Source organism: Seriola dumerili, unplaced genomic scaffold (assembly GCF_002260705.1).
Source record: "Seriola dumerili isolate Sdu_G_001 unplaced genomic scaffold, Sdu_1.0 BDQW01000242.1, whole genome shotgun sequence".
NCBI lineage: Eukaryota > Metazoa > Chordata > Actinopteri > Carangiformes > Carangidae > Seriola > Seriola dumerili.
The window spans coordinates 2,910,745-2,935,142 of NW_019174497.1; the positions used below are offsets into that span (position 1 = coordinate 2,910,745).

The following is a 24,398-nucleotide window of genomic DNA, read 5'->3' on the forward strand; positions in this document are numbered from 1 at the left end:
GTCTGTGTCGATTTTCTACCATTCATACTTGTGAGTCCCCCAACATCATAGAAGTACAGTACCACATCGCTAGAAGCAAGAGACAAGCAAAGTTAGAACAACAGCTGTATGAGACAAACACCTAAATAATGTGTGTGTGTGTGTGCGTGCATGGGTGCGTGTGTGTCAGAGAGAGAGAGAGAGAGACCCAGAATGGGAATAGAGAACCATTTTGGGATGTTTTAAAACTGTCTTTACTTTTCATTTGTTCCCATAATGCAGAAATTCCCACCCTGTGGGTGAGGCTCCCCTTCAAGTGTCACAAGGTCAATCGAAAGGAGTAAGACATGATTCATTTCTGACTTTTCTTCAAAGTTTCATCTTCTTTCTACTGGAGAATTAACTATTTTCTGGTCTCTAAAATGATATTAACAAAAATTTGACAGTGTAAAAAAACCTAGGACTGCTCCCAACTCACAGAGATGCACATCCTCGAATTGATTAATCAAAATCATTATCAGCAGATTAATCGATAACTGTTTATTAGAGCCATATAGTGACAAGTCGGAATGGTTGGGAAACACAGACACTAGTGACGTATAGCTCAAATAGGGACAAACAGCGCTGCACATAGATGATAGAAGATTAGACATATTTATTAGACAAAAACATCCATGCTGAGCCTGCTTTATGCTGTCAGGTCCTGTCTGTACTTTACTGCAGCTTGAGGCAGTCATTTCCTCAAAATATACAACATCAAATTGACTGTGATGTGTTAGGGAAGATGCAAAAAAGAAGAATTAGTGATGAAATATCTGTTGGGTTGAAGATATGAGCTCTCTGCAGGAGTTTCCCTGGTGGCCTCTGTGTCTTTAACATTCATTTAGAGGCACCACAGACACACAGCCAGAGTTACTTGAAACTGTCAACTGCTCATGAATTTAGGTCATTTTGTTAGTCAGAACTAGGTTATTGGGTTATTTTTATTAATTTCTACCTCTGTGTTGCATTTTAAAAAGGTTGTGATTCAAGCCCCGAAACACTGCTGCTTTCCAGTTTCATTTGCTGTATTTTTCCACAGCTGAGACATGTGAATATAAATGCTCTCTTTTGCTCTTCTAGTTATCATTTTAACTCGTTTCATTTTGCCATGTGAGAAAAACCATTTTTAAATACAACTGCAAGTGTAATTATGCTGTGTCTGTCTTTTTTTTTCTTTCTTTCTTTCTGGAGTTATCTAAATTATAATCTCTGGTTTCAGCCTTTATACCAAAGCACATTCTGAGGTATTCCACAGCCATGGTTTCTCTTCCAGAGAAAGTAATGGTGCTAAATGAAGCAATGATTTTCTTCATATGTGCCAGCTGTAGTGCAAGTGATTTTCAATCTGCCAGAAGATCCAGTTCATTTTGTGTAGATGAAATTGAAGAGGGACTGAGTGAACAGGGGCCGTTTGGGCTTTGATCTAACATTCTGATAATGTTGCATCAAACTGTAAATTTGTGTTTATGTTTTCCAATGTTGTTTTCATGAAGATTTCTTTTTGATCATCTGTCCAGAAGGCATTCAGGGGAAAGAAAATGTAGAATTCAAATTTCTGTCTGAATGCCTCTACCCTGAGCACCACTGCAGAGCTGTAGTGCTGTGGGTAAAATGGCTAAGGAGAAGTGGCTTTTTGAGAAGTGATGCTGGAGTTTTTCTGTTTAAAAAGAAAAAGAAAAGAAAATAAAAAAAGTAAGGTAGTTCAATTTAGGGTATATGTATGTAGATCAGACCCAGACCAGCGTCTCTTTCTTCGTATAAAGAGCACAACAGTAAGAGTAATATTGGCTGTACCTTGTTTTCCCTCTTGGCTTTTTTGCTGGCTTTTAGTCTAATGTCATTTAACCAGAAAACACTGGTTCTCTGTCGCTGCCCACTCAGGTTACATCTATAACCACAGCAAGTCTGCTTCCATGAAACATTTCTATAGCAAAAAGCCAACAAAACAGTCACAACAAATAGATTTTCATCTCTCACACAAAATATTTTTCCATGTCTTCCTCAGGTGAATGGAAAGGAGTTGTCCAAGTCCAGCCATGAGGAGACTGTGGAGGCCTTTCGCGCTGCCAAGGACCCCGTCGTGGTGCAGGTCATCAGGCGGACCCCCAGCGGCCGCCCCCATGGCCCCCCTCAGGAAATCCATGTGGTGGATGTGTGCACTCAGACCGACATCACCTTTGAACACATCATGGCGCTGGCAAAGCTGCGGCCTTCGACCCCTCCTGTGCCTGACGTCTGTCCCTTCCTGCTCTCTGACAGGTGAGTACAACAGGAAATGTACGTAGTTAGTTTACATCTCTGTAAATCAACCACACTCAATAAGGCCCAATAAATGTGATTCAGAACAGGGAAGATCATTATAAGCAGGTCTGTCGTTTGATATAATTTAATATATTTTTATTTAATTTGAAATCATTACAAATTATTTCGGTTCAGTGCCACGAAGAGCGACGCAGAGTTTGTTGTTGTGTCTTTGTTTTGACTTTGGCTGCGACTGATGGTAATTACCGAGAGGAAAAAAATGAGTGGGAGGTGTTATTGAGCTATGAAGCAGAAATATCAGTGTTTGCAGAATTAGCATTAGCATTACAAGTATGCAAGACGCCTGTAAAATATAAATGAACTGTCGAAGAATAGTAAAGGATGCCGGCTATTAATACAGAATGCATGCATTTCGCATTTTAATGTTCAGTATTAAGGGTTCATTTAAATGTATCACTAATTATGGAAAATCAGAGTATAAATGTAAGCAATCAAAAAAAGTCACAGCCTCAAGTGACTTTGAAAACAGGAGCATTTGGATGTGCCAGGTCATAGCGACTGTTATTCCTACAACACTTGAACACAGCACAGACAGAGCCATTTGGGAAAGAGTTTGTGGCAGAGAGTGGCAGATGTAAAAGACATACTGTACATACTTACAGATAAATCAATATGAACAGTTGAGTCTGAGGAGACTCTCTTTCACATGCCTCCTGTATACTGAGATACTGACACACAGAATCATAATTCAGGTGTAAGATTAAATATGTTTGTTGGTCTCGCATGTCTACAAATTTAGAAGAGATGAAAAAGAAGTAGCCGGGTTACGCTGCATGTAAAATAGCTCAAAACAACACATGTGGTACAATCACTACTCTAATCACATCCCGAATCGATGCTGGGTAGAAAAAGATCTCGGAGACATCATAAAAATATGTACAAAAAAATATCGAGAGTTTAAAGTATCAACAAGAGGTTTTCCTGGAAAAAACAACAAAAGAAACAGGGTTCATTATTTCCTCTTCTGGCGTTTTAGTTTATATTCTCTTCATCTCAAAGGAGAAGTAAACTGTGAAGAAGAAAAGTTTACCATAAAAAAAGATCTGGATTTCACCTCTTGGGAATAGAACAATGAAACAATGGCAATGCGAGAGCTTTAATAGCACAGAGCTGAGAAGTCAGGACTATGTTTGTGAATCAAGTGTGTTGAGTACAGTAGATAATTAATTCCAACAATGATAAACATCCTGAATTCTTTCAATATCCGCTGTGATATGTCACTGGAGACTTCAGGGATGGACTATCACACAGATGGGCCGTCTGTACTGCTCATTATTACAAACATCATTAGAAGTGTGTGCTATTGTCAGTGTTGCACGTTAGATATAAAGTACTGTACATGACCTGATCAAGATCATTGCCACATGTATATATCTCACAGTATCACCATATAATTCCCCACAGGGCCTTCTTGCCATAATTGGAGCTGCTTGGCGTATCCATTTTGGCTCATGGAAGGTTTACAAGGTGATTAAAGCAAATAGGCTCATAAAAAAAAAACTAGGCAACACAGAGCAACGTGTGCTTGTAGGCTACTTACAGCCCCAGGCCGAAGCCAAATGTGATCAATGTGTCCCATAAAACTCACATTTTCTTCTCTTCATCTGAGATCAGGTGCACAATCCAATATACAACAGATTTTATAGACATAACAAAAGTTTGTCGCTCATACTTTTGAGGCAAGACTGTAAAATCTGTAATTGTATTATTGGCACCCACTGCCAAATGTTGTTATATGTGTAATATTAAGGCATCAAAGAATAAAGCATTGTGACATTTACTTGTCTGGTTTTGTGACTGGAATATTGTTTTGAGACAGTTTTACAGTGCTGGGTAATCTTAAGAGTCAGACAGCCCCTGAACACATCACTCAACTTGTTTAACAGAGCGTCTTTTTGAAGTTTTTGTCCATCGTGATTATCTTGTGTGGCAACCGAAGCTGCTCATCTTGTTAGACCCTCACAATGCTGTTTTGTTCAGTGACTGAGGGAAGCATAGTGGAATTACACTGTACAGTGTGGGGGGTTTTGTCTGTCAAGAGCAGGAAGCAAATTATGTGGATATGCTGTTATTAACAAGGGGCTGTACTTTTATCACACACACTCCAGTGGAAGTGAAAGCCCTTGACAAATCCTTTATTCCTCAGATTCCCACAAAGACAAAGGCAAGGAACTCCTGTCACTTTGAGATATTGAACACGTTTAAAAGAAAGTGAGGAGAAGGATCTTGCTTACGCCCAGCTCTCCACCTCTTTCTGTTTCTCTGCCCCCCTCCCTGTCTGTCTTCCCCTCTCTTTCTTCCTCTCTCTGTCTCCCCTGACAGCTGTCATTCTCTTCATACAATGGAGCAGGATTACTATGAAGGGACAGACTACCTCTCCCCTGTTCCAGCTGATGGAGAGAGGACAGAGGAGTTCGAGTATGAGGTAAGAAACGCACGACATCGCTGATAACTTCAGCCTGATAGATTAATTATTTCCGGGTAATTTTAGCTTATTGCTGATATTGTATATCACTACATATGTTGGCAGATAAGTGTGCCAAAGATAGAAAAAAGAAATAGTGTCTCCATTGCACTGTTTGTGAACCAGACACAACTGAGAGTCAGTTGAGTAAATTGATATCTGTTAATTAAGCATGACACTAGAGCCAATTCGCTTAGCTTAGCATAAAGACTGGAACGTTCGAGTCTCGTTTGTTTGTTCATCATCTGTTCACATCTGAGGAGTAACCTACTGTAACTTTTGACCAAGCAGTGACTTCTGGGAGTCTTATCAACGACGAGATTGCCAAGCAACCAGTAGAAAACTCTCAAATACTTGTATTCAGCGCTTGCACAGACATTTATCATTTTCGGTCCCACTCATTATCCAGCTCGTATAAAAACATGAACACTGCACCATGCGTCTGAATTCTACACTAATTGATCTGTATGTGCGACAATCAGTGTGTTGTTGTCAAGGCTGTTGCTAGCCTATGAGTCATAGGCCGTGATGTTGGTGGCTCTTTCTGACAGAACCAGTTAATATCATCGTCTTCTCTAAAGAGCTCCACGAGGCTTACTCCTTCCTTTGTAAGATACCAGAAATGAAAATGCTGCATTCATGGCCTCCATGGTGTTGAAAGGTGCGCTTGGTAGGTGTGCTAAATGCTGAAATAATTGTGTGTGTGTGTGTGTGTGTGTGTGTGTGTGTGTGTGTGTGTGTGTTTGTGTGTGTGTGTGTGTGTGTGTGTGTGGTACACTTAATGCTAAAGATACTCATATGTACAAACACAAACACACGTCTAACCCTTGCAACTAATAGACACACATTGAACACTGAGCAGGCTGTATTCAATGATGCTCACGAATTGGTGGAAGGGCACACACACTTTGACTCTACAGGCAGATCCCAGGGGGACAGTAGTGACAGATGATCAGCCACATTGCACCTTACTTCTCCTGGCAATAATGACATGCCTCCATGTTTTTCCATTTTTTTTAAATTTTAACTGTTACCTGAGATTTGCTTATTGTTTTCACAACTGTGGAAGAAAACACTAGCAAATTGGTCGACACTGAGCTCGATCAAAACCAATTAAAATGAGGTGTGTGTGTGTGTGTGTGTGGGTGTGGGTGTGTGTGTGTGTGTGTGTGTGTGTGTGTGTGTGGCAGGTTCTGGTAAGGGAAAAAAAGAAGATGGAAAACACATTTCTTTGCTTCTGCATCTTTACTGGGGTGTAAGTAACAGAAGCAGCTGGAGAGGTGGTGTTTCTAAGGCTGTTGATCTCTGACATATACAGATATACAGTACATACAGACACACTGATTCAACTGTGACGGGAAGAGATAACCAGACTCCGTCTCCGCTCTCTGCTCTGGTCCAATATTCTTTATTTCTGAGTCAATGACGTGCAAGCATATTGCCGACGAGCGCTCTGAGAGGTCTGATGTATGATGATCGCTCACCCCTCCCTCTCTCTTATTTGTTTCATTTGAATTTGTTCCGAATGCTTCCACCCACTGAGCTTCAGCCGTTTCTTCACATCCTAAAGAGATTTGTGCACCCGCTCGGATCGCAGAGGCAGCAGTGTCAAATCAGAATAAATATAATATATGAAAGCCTCTCTTTATGCCTCATTGCTATTAACAAATCCTATTATACTGTGTATGCTTTGTAGCCTGCACCATTTTTTTTTATTTCATGCTCAGGGGGTTAGATACCCACTAATGCAGCCCCACTTACTGTATGTCAACTGAAAACGATGCGAAGGGGATGTAGGTAAAAGCTGAAAAGCCACTTTCAGGGTCGGCCTGATCCCTCACTCCCTGCTGAAAAAGAAAAACGAGAACCAAGGAAAGACATTTCCTTAAATTACTTTTGTTAGATGAAAAAGCACAGTGGGGGAGAGCAGTGCACCGTCACATCTCAGAGAAACCATCTAAATCTAATTCACCTTTCTAATACACCAGGACGTTGATGTTTCTCTCAGGGTAATCAACATGAGAGAGTCCCAGTGTACAGTGGCTGATGAGGAGGAGAGATGCCAGATGCCACTGAAATATGCATTCATCGTATATTGTGTATTTGTAAGGCGTGTGGGCTCATGTGAAAAGTCGGTTTGAATTTCGATTGTTATGATTCTGGACTTGGTAGATAAATGGCCACAGGATACGCCACATACCGCTTGTCTCCATCCAATCAAGCCGAGCGTCACAGTTATCAGCTTGTGTGGACTAACCACTGTTTTCTGTGAAACATCAAAAGACTCTTTTGAGTTTGTTTTTAATTTACCTTTTCCACCATAGAACCTATATCACTGACAATCTGTGCGCTTACATGCACATAGGTGCTTTAATCAATATTTTTTTACACTAGCAATGGATCAGATGATTGGTGTTTAATGTGATGCCGAAGGTGTCACTCGTAGAGGTGAACCCACAGAGAAATAGCACCCTAGTTGGCGCCTTTTTGCTCACTGATTTGCCAGGTGTTAAAACAAATAAAGTTCCTGAATTGGTGTTTGTGTGTGTGTGTGTGTGTGTGTGTGTGTGTGTGTGTGTGTGTGTGTGTGTGTGTGTGCGCGTGCGTGCGTGCGTTACTTCACGTGCGTGCGACACATGAAATACAACTGAAGCAGGCTGGTTTGAGTAAGCAGCGTATCAGATGCCATAACACTGCAACGCTGTTTATAAAACTGCGAGACAGGATCACGACTGTAATAGCTTAATTTTTTGTTTCAACAGTTGCAAGGTAAACAGTGGAAATGCATATGACATAAACGTTACAGTACAGTCGTAGTAATGGATGTGAGCTTGTGCATATTGATTGATGACGTTGTGTTGCAGTGTGGTGAAATATAACTCTGTGTTGTTGGGTTTTTTTTTTTTTTTTTTTTTTTTTTTGCCGGTGCCTGATTCATTGGCATCCCCACTGCGACACTAGACTGATCTCATTCAAATGAAAATTTTTCATGCAAGGCTAATGTCGGTCTGAATGCAGCCTGTCTATTTTGATTCAGTCTCACCACCACTGTTATTAACCCCGTTTTCCAGCCACAGCAGGCAGCTGTTCTCAATGAGACAGGTTTGATAAACCCACTGCTCACTATATGGGCAGCACCAAATGGCAGACTAAGTTAGTGACTAGATGATGAACATAATGTGGCATTTAATAGCTAAAGAACCAGATATTTAACAGTTTATAGCTTGTTCTGCTTTCCCCAGTTGGCCAAAAAGTAATGCAGGTTTGAGTAACCAGGTTGCTGATGGTATTTTAAGGCAAAATTATTTCCTAAACATCATGTAAAAGAGAAAAGATGTAATTGTAATTAGAGGTAAAAGTAAAACCCTGTTAATGCAGCTAGATTTCTGCTGGAGAAACCTGATTTTTTTTTCTTCCATGATGTGTGCACATAACATATAAACTCATCTGGTACCACTTTACAATAAGACTACCCTTATAGAGAATCTATGAATGGTTTATTACCAGTTTCTTAATTAGCTTGTTAACACTTTATAAATCATTTATACACTGTTATAACACATTAGATAAAATGGGCAACAGTGACTTGTCGCTTGCAAAATAAATTTCCATAATCCTTGGTGAACAGGTGTGTTTTCAGCTGGTTTTTGTAAATGTCCAGAGATGAGGCTGCGTGAATCTCTTCCGGGAGAGAGTTCCAGAGGGCGGAGGCTGCCGCACTGAACGCTCTGTCACCGAAAGATCTCAGGCTGGTGTAGGGGGTGGAGAGCAGACCCGTGTCCGAGGACTGTCATTGTCATTAGTTACTGAGCTTTCTTTGTAACCTCCATCATTAAGCATTTGTACCTACTAGCAATTAACCACCATCAGCATCTTAATGGTCAAAAAGTTTCATTTGGCAGATCAAGTTATAATATCAAATGACCAGATTCATACTCTAAGGCCTTGGCGGTATTGTTTACCTTGACATGCTATCAGCAGCTTCCTCATTATAGTCACAGGTGTTGATATGACATATGCTATCAGATTGTTCTGCACACTGGATATTAAAATGGAGATGCCTTTTGCTGGTTGGTATCTTCTTTAGGACTTCAGCATTCCAGGTAATGCAGTTGGTAACCTTCCTTAAGGAATTAATGAGTTACAATAAGGCTCCCTTTTACCAGTTATAAATAACAGTAATTCATTAATAAATGATGTGTTTTACATCTTACAATTAGACTTCCTTTTACCAGTTATAAACGGTAGTAAGTCATTAGTAAGATTAAAGAGTAGCAAGCATTAACTTGATCTTGCCAAATAGTGAGCCTGCATCATTGTATGAAAACTGTGTTATAACTTGTTTATATTTGTCAATACATAATTTATAAAGTGTTAACATCCGAATGAATAAACTTATTATAAACCATTTATAAATTCTTCATAAGGGTAGTCTTACTGCAAAGTGGCACCACTCGTCTAGGTTTTTAGACGAGCACATGCTCATGAAAGACTGCAGACAGGGAGTCCTATCTATCCGTAGCAGGATGAAAGAAAGCACCACATTTGCATCCAAAGTAATTAAAACCTAGTCAGTCTGACTAAAGTGAAAACAGACCCTGAAATAAAGAATGGGAGCTTCTACACTTCTGTAAAGATCGATTTCCACAGATGAACGCTTGACTATCTGTGAAAGTCAGTCACATTTTCAATTTAAAGCTCTCACTACAGTGTCGTCTTACACACTTAAAATAAACCAGGCTTGATTGAAAATATGTTCAGGGGTCAAAGGTCAAGAAATTTGATTACTGGCCAGTTTTTCAGTGACCAGGGTACTGCAGTTCTTGTGAACTCATTCTCCAGTTTCCTACTATAATGTGATTTTTTTTATTTTCCCGGTAACCATTAGTTCTGTTGTGTACCTGTACCCAGTAGGGACTGACAGTCAATGTCCACCATTAATGTTCTCCACTGCAGCTCCTTCTCAGTTTAACCTTGAAGTTGGACTTAAGTCCTGCTTCACAAGCAGTGGAAGGGGGATATCTTGCAGCCAATTGATTGATTATGAATGTTCACCCCCCCCAAGATTAAGACTAAACAAATCCTGGAGTCAGTGCAGGATTCTCTGTCTCTGCCGTCTCTGATGGCTAGCTTGATTGGATAAATGAAACACAGGCCATGCCTCATAGCCAGAATTTCACACTCAAACATCATACATTTCCTAGGATCCGTTGATGTGTGTATGGCTACAACACCGTGTTAGTATCTGTTCCTTTGATTAGTTTTGGTGAGTTCTGACAACATGAGGTACTGGTAGCCATCCATGCATTTGTGACTGCCTTTTTAATCACTGGTAATCAAAGGCAATATTATTATGACAGCATCCAATGTGCTTTGATGGTGGGCGCCAATCTCCCCCCTAATCACGCAATCGCAGTCATCAATTTACTGTCATCCCTCGTCCCTGTGCCTCGCTGCGCTCTCCTGCCTGAGAGGCAGAGAGCTCGGCTGGAAAATGGAGGGGGAAAAAAAAGAATCAAAACGGCAAGAGGAGGGACAGAGATTGGTGAACGTGTGTTTGATGGATCAGGAGACACCCTCCTTTTACTGAGGAGCATGAGTGGGCGATTTTTTTGTTTCTACACTGTTGTCTTAAAACAAGAAACCAAAAGAACATACGGTAAAGACAAAAGAGTGACGTGCTTCACATTAAACACACACACATGCAGGTTTGACATTTCATCCAACATGCAGTAATTGTAGCAATCTATTCTCTCTGATCATTTAGCCATAGGTCTCCTGCACTATATGTAGTTAATTAGTCAGAAGTAACTTCAGGCCTGTTTCCCAGAGCCAGATAGGGATGATGTAGTGCCTGCTCACACCTCTGCTTTGCCTCGGTACTAGCGATTAATTTGTGTGGTTTATTTTTAGACAGATGTCTCCAAGACATTGCTTGTGACTTCAGTATTTCCCACAGATATTCCACTTCAACTTCTCACATCATATTAGCATGCAAGGTGTGCACCGTCTCTGCAGCTCCCATTACCTCCATGACTGCTCCGTTGAATCAGGAGACGTGCCGCTTTAATAATATTGCTAACAACAATAACGGAGGTAGCTCATTAGTAACAATTTTAACATAGTTAATGATGGATTTATGCATCTGACTTTGTTCAGGTAGTCAGCACGGAAGCTTCTTCCCTCTTTCACGTTGTATCCTTACATATCAGTCGGGGGTTTGAAGTTGTCATCGCTTCTGAGACAGTCAATTAAAGATCTGAGCTCCCCGTCAGGTGGAGGCTGTCGAGAAAAGATAAAACGACAAAGCTCGGATGTCGTTTCTCTCCAGCTTTTTTTTTTTTTTTTTAATGTCTGTGCTAACGCATGTGCTCTGCTGAGTGTACTTGTGTGTGTAAGTACAGGGTTTGTGCAGGGACGCAGGAATTATTCTTTTGAGTATGAGAGTGAATGGGAGTGTGTATAGCCCAGCAGCAGCAGCAGCACATCCCAGTCCAAAATGTATCTGTCAATGTGGGTGAAAAGCAGAGTTCAAGAAGTATATGAAGAAATTAGTGACTGGGGAGAAGGAGAAAATGGGAATTGAGCCTAAAGGTGTGTTTGTGTGTTTGTATGAGGAAATTGGGGGGGGGGTCATAAACAGTTTAGCAGGGGTAGCCAGAGGCACCAGGTGGTAGCTCTCTGGCAGTGGTATTGGCCTCCTCCCATTCTTCCCCTCATCTCATCCCGCCATGGTCAGACTTTAACCACCACCCCTCCACACACACCATCCCCACCCGTCCTCTTCCCAAGCCCTGCCACATCTGACACGTGTAACCAGCCAACCCACACTTGTCACAGAGGAAATGAATCTGTTTCTGTGCGAGACCCCTCTGAGCCCCACCAGAGCCCTCACCACTGCCTCATTTCTCTCTGCCCCCCTCCACCCTCCTCTCCACTCAACCACCTCACTCCTGCTGCTGAGAGTTGGTGTGTTTCTGCTCTAATGAAGACCTTGGGAGGAGAGGCCATTTCACACTTGATTCCCTCCAACACCCCTTGATATGTTTCAGCATTTGGAGATGGAGCACGGGCTTGTGCTGTTTGGTGTTTGCCTGCACCTCTGTTGTGGGAAACAGAGTGCAGAGTGCTTTATGTGAAAATGTGGAAATTAGAAGGAGTGTTTGGTTGGTTTTTGATTTTAGATGGGGGGGGGGGGGGGGGGCTGTGGCATGCCGCCCAAGCTCTGGGTGTGGTTAATCAAATCTCACTTTTTGTGTTTTTGTAAATATGAACTTAAATGACGGGTTCCTGTAGACACCAGGGTGCTAAGTTATGTTCCAAGAGGCTCGTGGGAAATTTGGCGACCACTGATTTGTAAGTCAATAGTTTGTTTATCTCTCCCCATGGGAAGATGAGGAATACGTTAGTGCTGCAGCAAACATGTATATCTGGTAGCACTAGCATAATTACAGCTTATTTATAGTCTAACGTTCTATAAATTGGCAGCAACTTGAAAGAAAAACACTTGAGGTCCTTTGACATTCATCAAAGCTCCACCGATCAAACTCTGCAGGCTGAGAGCGTCTTTCATGATCAAACACTTTGAGACTCAAAAACTGCACACAAGAGTTGGCGATTCAAACTCAACAACAAGTTGGAATTTTTGTGAAGGAACTTGGAAGAACATTTGTTATTTGATCTTCAGTGAGGGAGATCCTTCGTGTTTGTGTAGCCATTGTCATGCATCGACATTTTAGTTTTATGTAACTGTATGGAATTTATTTGATGTCTCAGATCAGTGTCTGTTTTCTTCTTTAAAGGTTGCAGAATGTTTCTTAATCAAAGTCAACAAAGGTACAGAAACTGCATTGTTGGCAAAATAATATCACCATAAGTTCATTTTGTTTAGTCGCTGTTCTGGAGCTTTCCGGGACTTCTCTTCCATGTTGGTTTCACTTGTTCAGAAAAATGGCAATTTGACCTTCTACAATTCCATGACAACTGGTCAAACTCCATCTCCTGAAGAAGTCTATGTGATTTGATCAGAGACCCCAGAACTTCTACTAAATGGACCCTGTGGTGAGATTGTTTTGTCAACTCCTATTTCCCAGGTAAAAAAAATGAGCGTTATATGTTCTCTTTATCCTGTTCAGCTTGCCTTCGTTCCAGGAATGACAATGTCTGCCTGTTGCTTGGGTGGTTGACCACTTTGCCCCGGACTGAAATAAGTCAACAACTATCAGATGAATTGCCAACATATTTACAGAAATTCATGGTCCCCAGAAGACAAAGCCCAATAACTTCAGTGATCCCCTCGCATGTCTAGTGCCAGCTTGAGGTTGACATTTGTGGTTCAGTGTCATCCGGTTGTTGTCGATATCTCAACAACAATTGGGTGGATTGCCAAGAAATTTGGGGCAGATGTTCATGGCTCCTTCAGTACCTGTGAAACCACTGACATCCCCATCAGCTGCACTTTGTTTAGTGCTAATTAGTAAATTTTGCCATGCTAATATGCTAAACTGAACATCAACATGTTGGCATGCCACGCATGGATGTGGAATCTCTTTTTACATTTTAGTTTTTCCCCTTTTTATCTACACAGGAAGTGGAATTGTGTCGACTTAACAGCCAAGAGAAGTTGGGCTTAACTCTGTGCTACAGGACAGATGAAGAGGAGGATGTGGCCATCTATGTCAGTGAGGTGAGTAGAAAACTTGCAAGATGTGAGACTTGGCTGCCTCGACTAGAAAGGGTTTATTTCATTCATACGAGATAGATACAAGTGCTGCTTCTTCCAACTTAGTTTGCCATGAGGAAACTTACTTAAGTTTTGCAGTCGAGATCTCTGTACACATTGAATCATCTCTCTTTTATCTTTTCCCACTCTGCCTTGCTCCTGGAGACACTGCCAAGAAAATATGCATCATACATGTAAATTCCTCTTGCTAGTTTCTTTTTTTGCCAACCACCACAGTTGCTAGCTGTTAGAAAATGAAAATAATAATACTCTTGGGGCAAAAGGTATATGCATATTCTACAAATTCTACATTTAATTTCTTTGAAGTCTCACATTTACATATCATACAGTGCTGTAGAAACAGACAATCATCACAGCTAGGTCAGAATGCCTGAGTAAAATGTCCAAACAAAACTGGAAAAAACAAATGTTTGAGACTAAATCAATTGTGACATTTAATATTCATTTTCCAGTTTATGTTTCACTTTAGCATTCATGTGAGCATAGCAGGTTTCTCTACTGGGTGTAGTAATTTTAATATTAAACTCTTTTATCAACCACAAATGACATTATTGAACAGTTTGGCAATGTTCTAACTGCATGATTACACTTTCAACTGCCAACATTGAATGACTTCCAAGACAGAAAAAACAACAACAACAATGATTTCAGGTCTTGTTGTGCACCTAGTACTTCCAGTACAGCAGACATCAGCAAGCATGTCAGTCCACTTGTTGGTGGCATAGAAAGTGCCGTTCTCCATTCTGCTCAACTTTCTCTCCGATTCGTTTGAAGTTGACTAGGACCCTGCAAGGTGTTCGCTTTGAGAGCTGAGTGGAATATAAATCACTGAGGTCTGTGGCTCCTGGCAGCATCCTTAAGTGTTCGCTCTGCAAAAAAAAAAAAGTCAGGCTAAGAGGAGCCTGCTGCATTTAGATGAGGTGGCTGAATGTCACTGTATACAGGTTGTTGCATGCTCAAATAAGGTGCTGTTGTGTTGCATAAGCAGTGAGAACAAATCAACGTGAAGTTTGGAAAAATGCAAGGTCATTTTAAAACATGCTAAATTTCCTAGATTTGTAGCTCGTGTTGAATGGCCACATTGTTCCACTCTGTGTTGTTTAATTTGATTTCCTTTTGTTTTAATTGTCTTTCACAGCACAGTGGTTAACTAATGCAGAAGAACAAGAGCAGAAAAAGTACATTTCGTTCGTCCTCTAGTACATAGTTATTTCTATTCAGGGGGGACAGGGGCTGGAGTATATCCTAGCATGCACAGGGCAGGTCCCCTTGCATAAGTTACCAGTCCGTGGCAAAGCTGCGACAGTCACACTCATTCACACCAATGGGCAGCTAAGAGTTTACACTCCACCCCCCACCTCTTTGTTTTCTCCAGATCCATTTTCTCCCGACAGTTCAAACACAATGAGAAGAGCACATTCCACACAAAACATGGACCAAAGCTGAGAGTCAAACCTCCTTGCTCTGTGGCAAAACTGTAACCACAGCCATTTCACCACTAACAATGATGTCTTTAACAATTAGCAGATCCCTATGTTTTCGTGTATTTCAGTTGTGGATTGTTCAGGGTGTGCGTGCTCTCCCCATAACCGCAGAAAGATTATCTTCAGCTTCCCCTCCAGTCCTCCTACCCCCATTCCTGTCTAGTGACCTCCCTCCCATTAATGAGTGGTCCTCTGTGTGGGAGTGGACTATCATGAAGATGGAGTGCCACAGCACCTCACCATCTCCAGAGATCCCACCTGATAGGAGAGAGTGAAACGAATGGCCCCAGACACCGATTGATTGGCCGATGAAAGAGTGTCCTGCCCCCTTGTTCACTAACATTACTTATAGGAGGAGCAGGTGCATCATGTATTGGGGTTGAGTTATAGGCTGTAGTTGCTATATGCAGAGGCTTGTGCTCTATCAACCTGCCAGGGTATCGCAACTGAGGTGCATACAATTGAGGACTTAAATGATAACGGTGATAACTCAGTTTGTTATTTGGCTTTTTCTCACGGCCAAAATGGCTTTAAAAACTTACCAGGTTACCACGGGAAAATCATTTGACATCTATGGTCTTTCCATGGCAGCTCACCCAGTGTGTGCTGCTCACATTGTTAATAAAAGTCTAGACATGTCTAGCTGGGTGATGTCTTCATAATGAATTCAAACATTTTTTCAGCTATTCCTTGATTCTCTTGAATTAAGATTGAAAGTGTTTTAGAGGCATTATATTTCTCCCTCTACCTTCACAGATCAGTCCAAACAGCATCGCTGCCAGAGATGGACGCATCCGAGAGGGGGATCGCATTTTGCAGGTACAGTGGGACACCCTCTCTCTCTCTCTCTCTCTCTCTCTCTCTCTCTCTCTCTCTCTCTCTCTCTGGCCCTGTCTACACCAGCTCTCATTTGATTCAACATAAAAAGTCTCCTTTTATTTTGTCGCACACAACCACTGTCTCCCAGCAGGAGAGCCCATTCATTTTTAATGGCAGCACATTAAAGGGGGAACTCGCCCCCGCTGTGACTGTTAGAGGGGGAGAAGTGCCCCCCCTGGCTTTTTTAGTTACAGACTCAGCACCAATAGGGGTTTTTAAGAGTTCTGGTTGAGGATGGTGCTGCGCCGCAGCGCATGGCCTCCTGTGGCATAGCTGAAAGGCTAAGACTGTTATTAGCCCCTAGCTTCATTTTCAGGCCTGAGATCTGGAGGAGTTCTACACCCCGACGAGGAGCAGCATGTTAGGCCTAAGGGCTGGACAGTGTTGCTCCTATGGGTTACGTGGGTGATTATTGTTTTTGTGGAGTTGAGTTAGAGCCCCCACTTTTAATGTTAAAGCTGCACAAATGGGTTTGTTCAACCACTTAGAGGCAGGGAAACATGTAGAAAATTACAGTGACACATTATCTCCTTATTTAACTGTTATGATAAACCATTAACTATTTACACTCTCAGCAAAAAGACCAACATTGGTAGTTCTGTTTTGCTGATCACCAACTCCTGAGGGAAACATCTAGTTCTTCTCTGGTGTTTACTATGTTCACCGTCTAGTTGCAGTTGCAGTGTACATCGGGTTTATCAGGGTTTTTTCCACTGAAAAGATACTGTATGTCTACCCATGCTAGAAATGTGATGTTTGACGAGTTTGCAGGCCTGGACAACCCAAGCAACAAGCTGAAAGATGACCAACACCTTTCAGATTACATATAGTCATTTAATCCATTAATCCGTTAATATGAAATATATTGATTAGTGCAGCTGGAAGATCACAGGAGCTCATTGCGACGCCCCAAATTGGTAGTGTAACTATCACAGGACATTGACGATGAATGGGCACTACAGTATAAATGGCAGATGAAGGGAAACCATGAAATAATAAACTGGTTTGTTTTCTGCGCAGAAAATAAGGTTTAGTATGAACAGCAGCCCACTATGAGAGAGAGGAAGGAGGAATAAAATCCAGTAAATACTCTGCAAACAATTATTAGATGTAGGGGGCAGATGTATAAGCGCTGTTGGTAGACACCGGCAGACAATTAGACCGTGTGTTGTGTGACTGATTTACGGCAGGAGGAGGGGGGTGTGTGTGTTTGTGAGGCAGACCAGTACTCTGGCACCATTATCCAGCAGTGACAGGGCCATTAGTCTGCCTGCAAAAAGATGGACGCCCCCTGTCAGTGGCCGGTTAATTGTACAGCTAGATGTATGTACGCTGCCGGATACTTTGGTGAACACAACAGCTCCGTCGGCCCGCGGCCACTGTCCCATTCATAATCACTGCTGGGTCCTGCTTCATATTAGAGGAGCAGCAGAGAGTGTTTACAATTTCCCGAGAAAAAAAGGCATTATTGTGCAGTGGCACTTTTATTGTGGTACTTTGTTTATCTTAAGGGTTTTTGTATTGGGCAGGATAAACCTCACTGTATGTGTACAATGTATGTATTATGCCTGTGTTCAAATGTTTGCATTCGTGTACACGAGACATGTTTGCTTACTCGACAGTGAGTGTGGTAATCGTGTTTGTGTGTCATCTTCAGATTAATGGCCAAGATGTACAAGACCGAGAAGAAGCAATGGCTGCCCTCTCCAACGACGAGAGTAGGAACATTGTCCTGCTGGTTGCCAGACCTGAGCTGCAGGTTAGAAACTACCACACACTTACCTCACACCGACATATCTTTAAGCCACTGCCTGAAAAATCTTCTGTGGGCCTAACTTGGCTAAAGGAAGCACACAAGTTGCAAATTACAGCCCTGAGGTTTTGTCATTTACTGTATATTTGCTCAGAGTAAACCTTGGTAGTCTGGAGTAGCCAACCCTCTCCCCCGCTCCCTCCCCACCACCACAACCACTCCTAGTGGAAGATACCACAGAGACACCTCATCATGTTTTATTTTTATGTAGCGCCACTGTAATTGACTTCCAACACTAAGCCATAAAAGCTAATGGCATGCTAATGTGGAGTGAGTTCAGGCCCAAGGCCGATGGCGAATAAGCGGAAGGGACTCTGCCGCAGTGCAGATGAGCCAGGAGCGATAGTGGACTCTTTGTAATTAAATGTGTCTCTACGTAGTAAATCTGAAGTCTTCGGATATGGATCCCATTTGGCTTACATCAAGCAGACAAACAGATGATGGATGGTGTGCACTAAATAGGTCAAAGGCGGCAGTCTTATGTCCATTAAATCGTATTGGCTTGATTTTAAGATTAGAATGCATGTTTTAAAGATGAGGGGCGGTGTTTTGTTGGTTAAGAGCGAGCTAGCAGTTTCTCATTTCAAAACCATGCTGGGTTTTTTTTTTCCCCCAAGAAAATCCCATTAGGAACACCCAACTGTTTATTTTGAGACACTGTGTCGCCATAAGCTTTAGGCCTTGACAAATAACACTCACCCTTTTACCTCTATATGCTTTCCTTTTTCGTTCACCCTTAGCTGGAGGAGGCCTGGCTCGATGATGAGCACAGTGAGTTCCTGGAGCAGCTGAAGATGGAAATGTTGGAGGAGCAGCAGAGAGAGGAGATGGAATTAGCTGCCTTGCAGGAGGAGCAGGAGAATGAACAGGTCAGACAGCAATGTAACATACGCTTTGTGTGACTGGATTAGTGAGTCAATGTCAGAGCTTTGGGTTTTAGAAACTCCTGGAAATAGTTTATTTTTATTTGCTCTGTTTGATATGAATAAAACAAGCAAAAGCATTAGGTTTAAGTTATCCTTCCCACAGACTGACAGGCCGTAGTGCCCACTGTGATATGTTACGTCATACCATCGCATTGACCAATAATTGCTTTGACAGTATTAGGTCATTATTCAAAGTCAATGTTAACCTTTTCCTTGAAATTACTGCAGATCTAGCCAGCGGCAGAGCTGGAATCAGACTCTTCATCGACTTTCCTCACAAAACTGAGTGAAAACAAGCTTTGCCCTTTGAAATATGAATACAAAATGATGATTATGAATATTTATGGCAGGGGACCATTGAACCATTTAAATTCCAAACATTAGTAATCATAATTTAAAATTCTGTTTTTGTTGGAAGGAGAGCATACAACAAAAATCCATATAAATGGGACTTCAAAGACATGGCAGAGAGGAAACAATCCCTGAAGTAACAGAGCTGTATAACAAAGTTACGCACAGCAGCATATGTAATCCTACAGGAGAATGCAGAACAGGGCTGCATTTCCTGAACTCTTAAATACTCGTGGCAACTTTTTTGTTGTCTTTTTGTCCTCATTCCATAATGAGGACAGTAAAACTACACTACATAAATTACAGTACATACAGTTCTATATATTACCCTGTTTGTAAATGCTGTATGTTAATTTAGCCAAAACATATTTACAAGCATGGTTGCAAACTGTTGATAAGTTAAAAACATATGCCTTATGCATGTTAGTAATAAAAAAGGAAGTAAGAACAGTCTTGCAGTAAGTGCCACACCTTATGCTAATAAAAAATAGGATCATTAAAAGTTAGAATTGCAGTTGTCCCATGTATTCATATATGAGTATTTCAGGTTGGTTTTGTTTACCTTATTCATTTCAGAGAGCAGAAGATGATAAGCCCACCTGCTCCACACTCCCTCATCATAAGGACAGTGTACTGACTATAAAAGACAGAATGGAAAGCTCAGAGCATAACGTCCTGGCACACATCCAGAGACGTCTGTCCCAGTGCCTGAGAGACAGTCGGGACACACGCTGTACCACTGGCTCCACGCGGCTAGAGGACAAAGAGGATGAGGACGATGATGAGACGGAGGGTGACCGTTTCCAGCAGCTCTTGGAGCTGAAGTGTCAAATTCGTAACAGCGGCGAGTACGACCTGTTCTACAGCCGCCGCAGCACCATTGAGTGCAGCATGGGGGAGCAGGGAGGCGTACAGCATGAGCTGCGTATGCTCAACGAGGAGCTGCGCAGCATCGAGCTTGAATGTCAGAACATCATGCAGGCCCACAAGCTTCGTAAGGGCCAGCAGTCTCCCTCAACGGGCCGCTCTGCACCCTCCACCAAAAACCAAAGCCTCCACCGTGGCGAGCCCACAAGGGGTAAGCTGGCAGACATTAATGAGAGGCTGGAGAAATCGGACAAGGACAGCTCCAGTGCCTATAACACAGCAGAGAGTTCACGCAGTACCCCTCTGGCAATGGACCGCTCCCCGGAGCACTCACTCCAGAGAATGGTCAGTCTCACCAACCAGAGGAACCTCTGCAGCAGTCTTGCCACTGGTCACTCTCTTAGCCTGAGCCCCATCCCAGCATGCCGTGCTCCAGTCCCGGGCAAGAGCAGCAGCCCTGACCACAGCAATCCTTCTGAGTCGGACCAGACACCTCAGGCTGAGGACGAGAGCAGAGGGACATTAAAGACACATGCTTGCCAGATTCCTTATTTCTCTCCATCCCACAGTTCCCAGCAAAGGCAGGCCAACATCCCAGCTCATGCCCGCCACTACCAGAGCTACATGCAGCTGATCCAGCAGCGCTCAGCTGTGGAGTATGCTCAGAGCCAGCTCAGCCTGCTAAGTGTGTGCAAAGAGCCTCAGAGGCCCATTATTGAGCCCAAGATGGAGTGGAAGGTCAAGATCCGCAGCGACGGCACCCGCTACATCACTAAGAGGCCTGTGAGAGACAAGATCCTGAGGGAGCGAGCCCTAAAGATTAAAGAAGAGCGTAGTGGGGGAATGACCACAGATGACGATGCAATGAGTGAAATGAAGATGGGAAGGTACTGGAGTAAAGAGGAAAGGAAACAGCACCTGGTCAGGGCAAAAGAACAGAGAAAAAGACGAGAGTTCATGCAGCGTAGTCGTCTGGAAAGCTTGAGGGAGAATCCTCAAAGCAGCAGCGAGGGTCGCAAGGAAGTCAGCATTATAGAGCTCAGCCACAAGAAGATGATGAAGAAACGCAACAAGAAGATCCTGGACAACTGGATGACCATCCAGGAGCTGATGACTCATGGAACTAAGGCCCCTGAGGGAGCCAAGGTGAACAATGCCTTCCTATCAGTCACTACTGTATAAAAAAAAACAAAAAACAAAAAAAAACACACACACATTCTACCCCATGCGGTATAATATACTTGCCTCGTTCAATGTGGCGTTTTTATGAGGACAATAGGAATATTTTTCACACTTTGTAACCCAAAAAGCATTTTGTAAAGAATTTATCAGTGGTGTCATGGCATTTTCTTCATGTTTTCCCAGTATTGTTTTTCACATCACTCTGCGGGAAAAACTTTTTTCTATGAAATTATGACTATATAATTATTTTGTTACTTCGCACTAAACATGTTTATCTTTTCAAGCTTTTCAAGTCTATTTTCATATTTATGTTGTAATCACATTACTCAAGATAGTTGTATGAACATCTTAAGAAAAGTTAAGTATTTTTGGTTTGTGTATTATGTACGCTTGGCTATTGCAAAACATAATGAATCCAGTGGTCAGATCTATTTATGCTTTAAAATTGAAATCAGTAAGTCTCAGTGTCAGGCTATCAGTGCCCAGACATGGCCAGTTTGTCCAACTAGTCAAACCACACAGATATCACAAAGTTATGATAGCTTCAGTCATAATACTGTATCACTTACAACTGGAAGAATGTGTTTAATCCCTAAATCCTACTGAATTTGAAATAAATTGGCAACGCCGTTTCATTGGTCAAATGTTTTTATGCTCACAGACTTGGGTCACCCAAATATGAAATTTTAATGTCTTATTGTTACTGTTATTAAATACAGAATATTGCAACAACAAATGTATTCCAGCTCTAAAAATCGAATTAAAGAGGATACTGAGTTACTCTGTTACTCTCCAGTTATCTGAAAGAGAAAAATCCCCCTGAAACCTGTGAAGTGTTTCAATATGTCATCTGTTTTTTGGGGAAAAACCCAAGAGGTTTTAGATTGCTGAACATGAGCAAATGTTTTTGTCAACGGATAACTTTTGCTAGTAACAGTTTTATCATCAGCAGTTGAAAAGCACATGAAAGAATCTTTTAAAAGTTGGATACCTCATTTTACAGTGAAACTGTTCATGTGTCCTTTCTGGTATTTGTGAACTTGAGCTTCTTCCCCCACAAAGCTGCAAACAATTGAACGAGCTGCTTCACTGACAGGTGAATGGAAAAATAACTGAGACATAAAAGTCAAAATGTCATTTTATTTACCTTTTTTTTGTTTGTTTTAGAGATTCTTAAGGGTACAAGACTGACATATCCAAAAAGAGTCCATAGGTCCTGGCTCATTGCCAGTGCTGCGTCCTTGTTTGTGTGGTTTGCAGCTTTGGGTAAAAATATTTTATATTCAGTTTTATTTTGGCTTAATATTTTGAGTTTTTTCTACATATTCAACAACAGATGGACCTGCTCGTAGCTTTTACATACCAGTATTTTTACATAGTTTTTACTCTCCACATCCACCTTTACTCAGCATAGCCTTAACAGCAAAGACTGAAACAGTGACACGTTGGTGTGACAACCTTTCATACACAAACTATACACTCTGTCTCTGTATATCTCTGTGCAGCAGAGAGGTATTATTCAGCCTTATTCATACATTGTATAATTTGAGTTTGTTTTTTTGTAACTGGAAACATTCATAGATATTGTATAGTCATTACTGAAATAATTTTGCAGTCACAAACTGGTGTTAGGATGATTGCCACTGAGCAGGACTCAGAACACAGCATATTAGATCATGGAAAAACTAAAGTGGTGAAATTAATGGGTTGCCATTTATCAACAGACATTATAGTTCAGTTACATGTACAGTATACTAATTCCAAATGCCTCATTTTTAACTGAAATATTGTAAATTTAAATTTTAAACCAATCCCTGTATTTGTTTTGAGTAAATGTCTGATGGTCTAATTTCGAGTAATGCGTAGTCGGCACATTTGTAGCCAGGTAAAATGTGTGATAATGGTGAACTTTGCAAAAGAAATAATAAATTATTGTTTTTTTGGTATAACATGGCTCATTATTATTATTATTATTATTCAGACATTAGATTTTACCAAAATCTGCTAATACTTTGCAGTTTGTGCCAGGTACTTGAACTATGTAGTTGGAAATTTAGCTTCTGAATACAGATGGACAAACATGATACTGAACTCAGCAAGGCTCCTGCACACTTTATACTTAGCACTGTGAAGTGCTTGGTGTGAACTGTGTGAAAGTGGGCAACGGCAACAATTTGTTCTTTCAGTCTGGTCAGGATGGTGCTGAGAGACAATGGATAAAGAAGAGAGGTGGGGAAACATTGTAAAGAAATGCTGTCATATCAAAAGTAAAAAATGCAGAAAAAAATGGTATCAGAACAATAGAAAGTCATTCTGGGGTAAAGGGATATCTCCTCAAGAGAGACTCACTCCTTTCCACAAGGAGATTTCAATTAAAATCAACTTCCACTTGGATGGCTTTGTGTTCATTACAATGTACCAACTACTTAATCATTTCTTTGGCCTTGTCATATGCAGGGGCGAGCTACTGGGATCCTCTGGTCTCTGTATTATCTTATGTCAGTGTGATAGCCTATAGCTGAAATTGGAGTGTCACAGATACAGTACTGCCTGAAGACTGTTCTGTACTTCTGTTTCTATTTAACAGGAAATTGGTAAAATATAAAAAGGACAGTCTTCCTGACCCTACTGTTAAAACTACTCTAAAACTACAGTTTTCTTTTGAGTAGAGACGGTTCTTTGTTATCCATCTGCATTATGTCTATGTTTTTGTTGCCAAGCACTCTGGTTTTTTTTTTATTTTCACTGTTTGGTTTTCTTTTGTAAGTCTTTTAATAGTTTCTTATTTCCAAACACTTGATGTGTGCAAACCGGCCTGTGAAGAACTGCATCCAAGTCCTAACAAAACAAAAAGGCTATTGTTCGGTCTGTGTATCACCATGAAAGCACTTCTTACACTACTTAATTTACATACAGTGCAGTTTTATAAAGCCACAGAATTGCATTCTGTGTGATTTTGAAGTTGTACTATTATAGTCTGTGGCATTTGAAAAAGAATTTTTAACTTATACAACAACCAAACATTAACATCAAAGTTGGTATCGGAAAATAAGACTCCTGCCGTCCCTCAAGCCCATTTGCTCTCCCCTCATTTGTTCATTCTCCCAGTTTGTAAAGACAGAGACCATTAAAATGCCAATGAAAAGCCACAGAAGAAGAAGCTGTGAGTGTTGTACCAACCAATGCCAGAACTAGCCCGAGTGCTTGCTGGCTAATTAAGTTCATCCCTGAGCCCCTGAAAGACCTAGTCAGGTGTAATTAAAATCGAGCCTGTGATATTCATGGCATTTGTCAGAGCTACCCAGCAGTTCAAATACCAGTACTGACAGAAATGTCAAACAGATAG

General features: G+C 41.5%; 1 protein-coding gene across 1 annotated transcript in view; it reads left to right on the top strand.

The window, feature by feature from the left end:
* Positions 1–21,664, top strand: part of LOC111229677 (PDZ domain-containing RING finger protein 4-like) — a 48,807-nt gene extending 27,143 nt beyond the window's left edge. Inside the window, exons 2-8 of the mRNA XM_022756100.1 lie at positions 2,027–2,280; positions 4,666–4,768; positions 13,395–13,493; positions 15,791–15,853; positions 17,571–17,672; positions 18,467–18,608; positions 19,584–21,664. Coding sequence (XP_022611821.1) covers positions 2,027–2,280; positions 4,666–4,768; positions 13,395–13,493; positions 15,791–15,853; positions 17,571–17,672; positions 18,467–18,608; positions 19,584–21,052 — 2,232 coding nt within the window. The 3' untranslated portion in view covers positions 21,053–21,664. The remainder of the gene's footprint in view (positions 1–2,026; positions 2,281–4,665; positions 4,769–13,394; positions 13,494–15,790; positions 15,854–17,570; positions 17,673–18,466; positions 18,609–19,583) is intronic.
* The last annotated feature ends 2,734 nt before the right edge of the window (positions 21,665–24,398 follow it).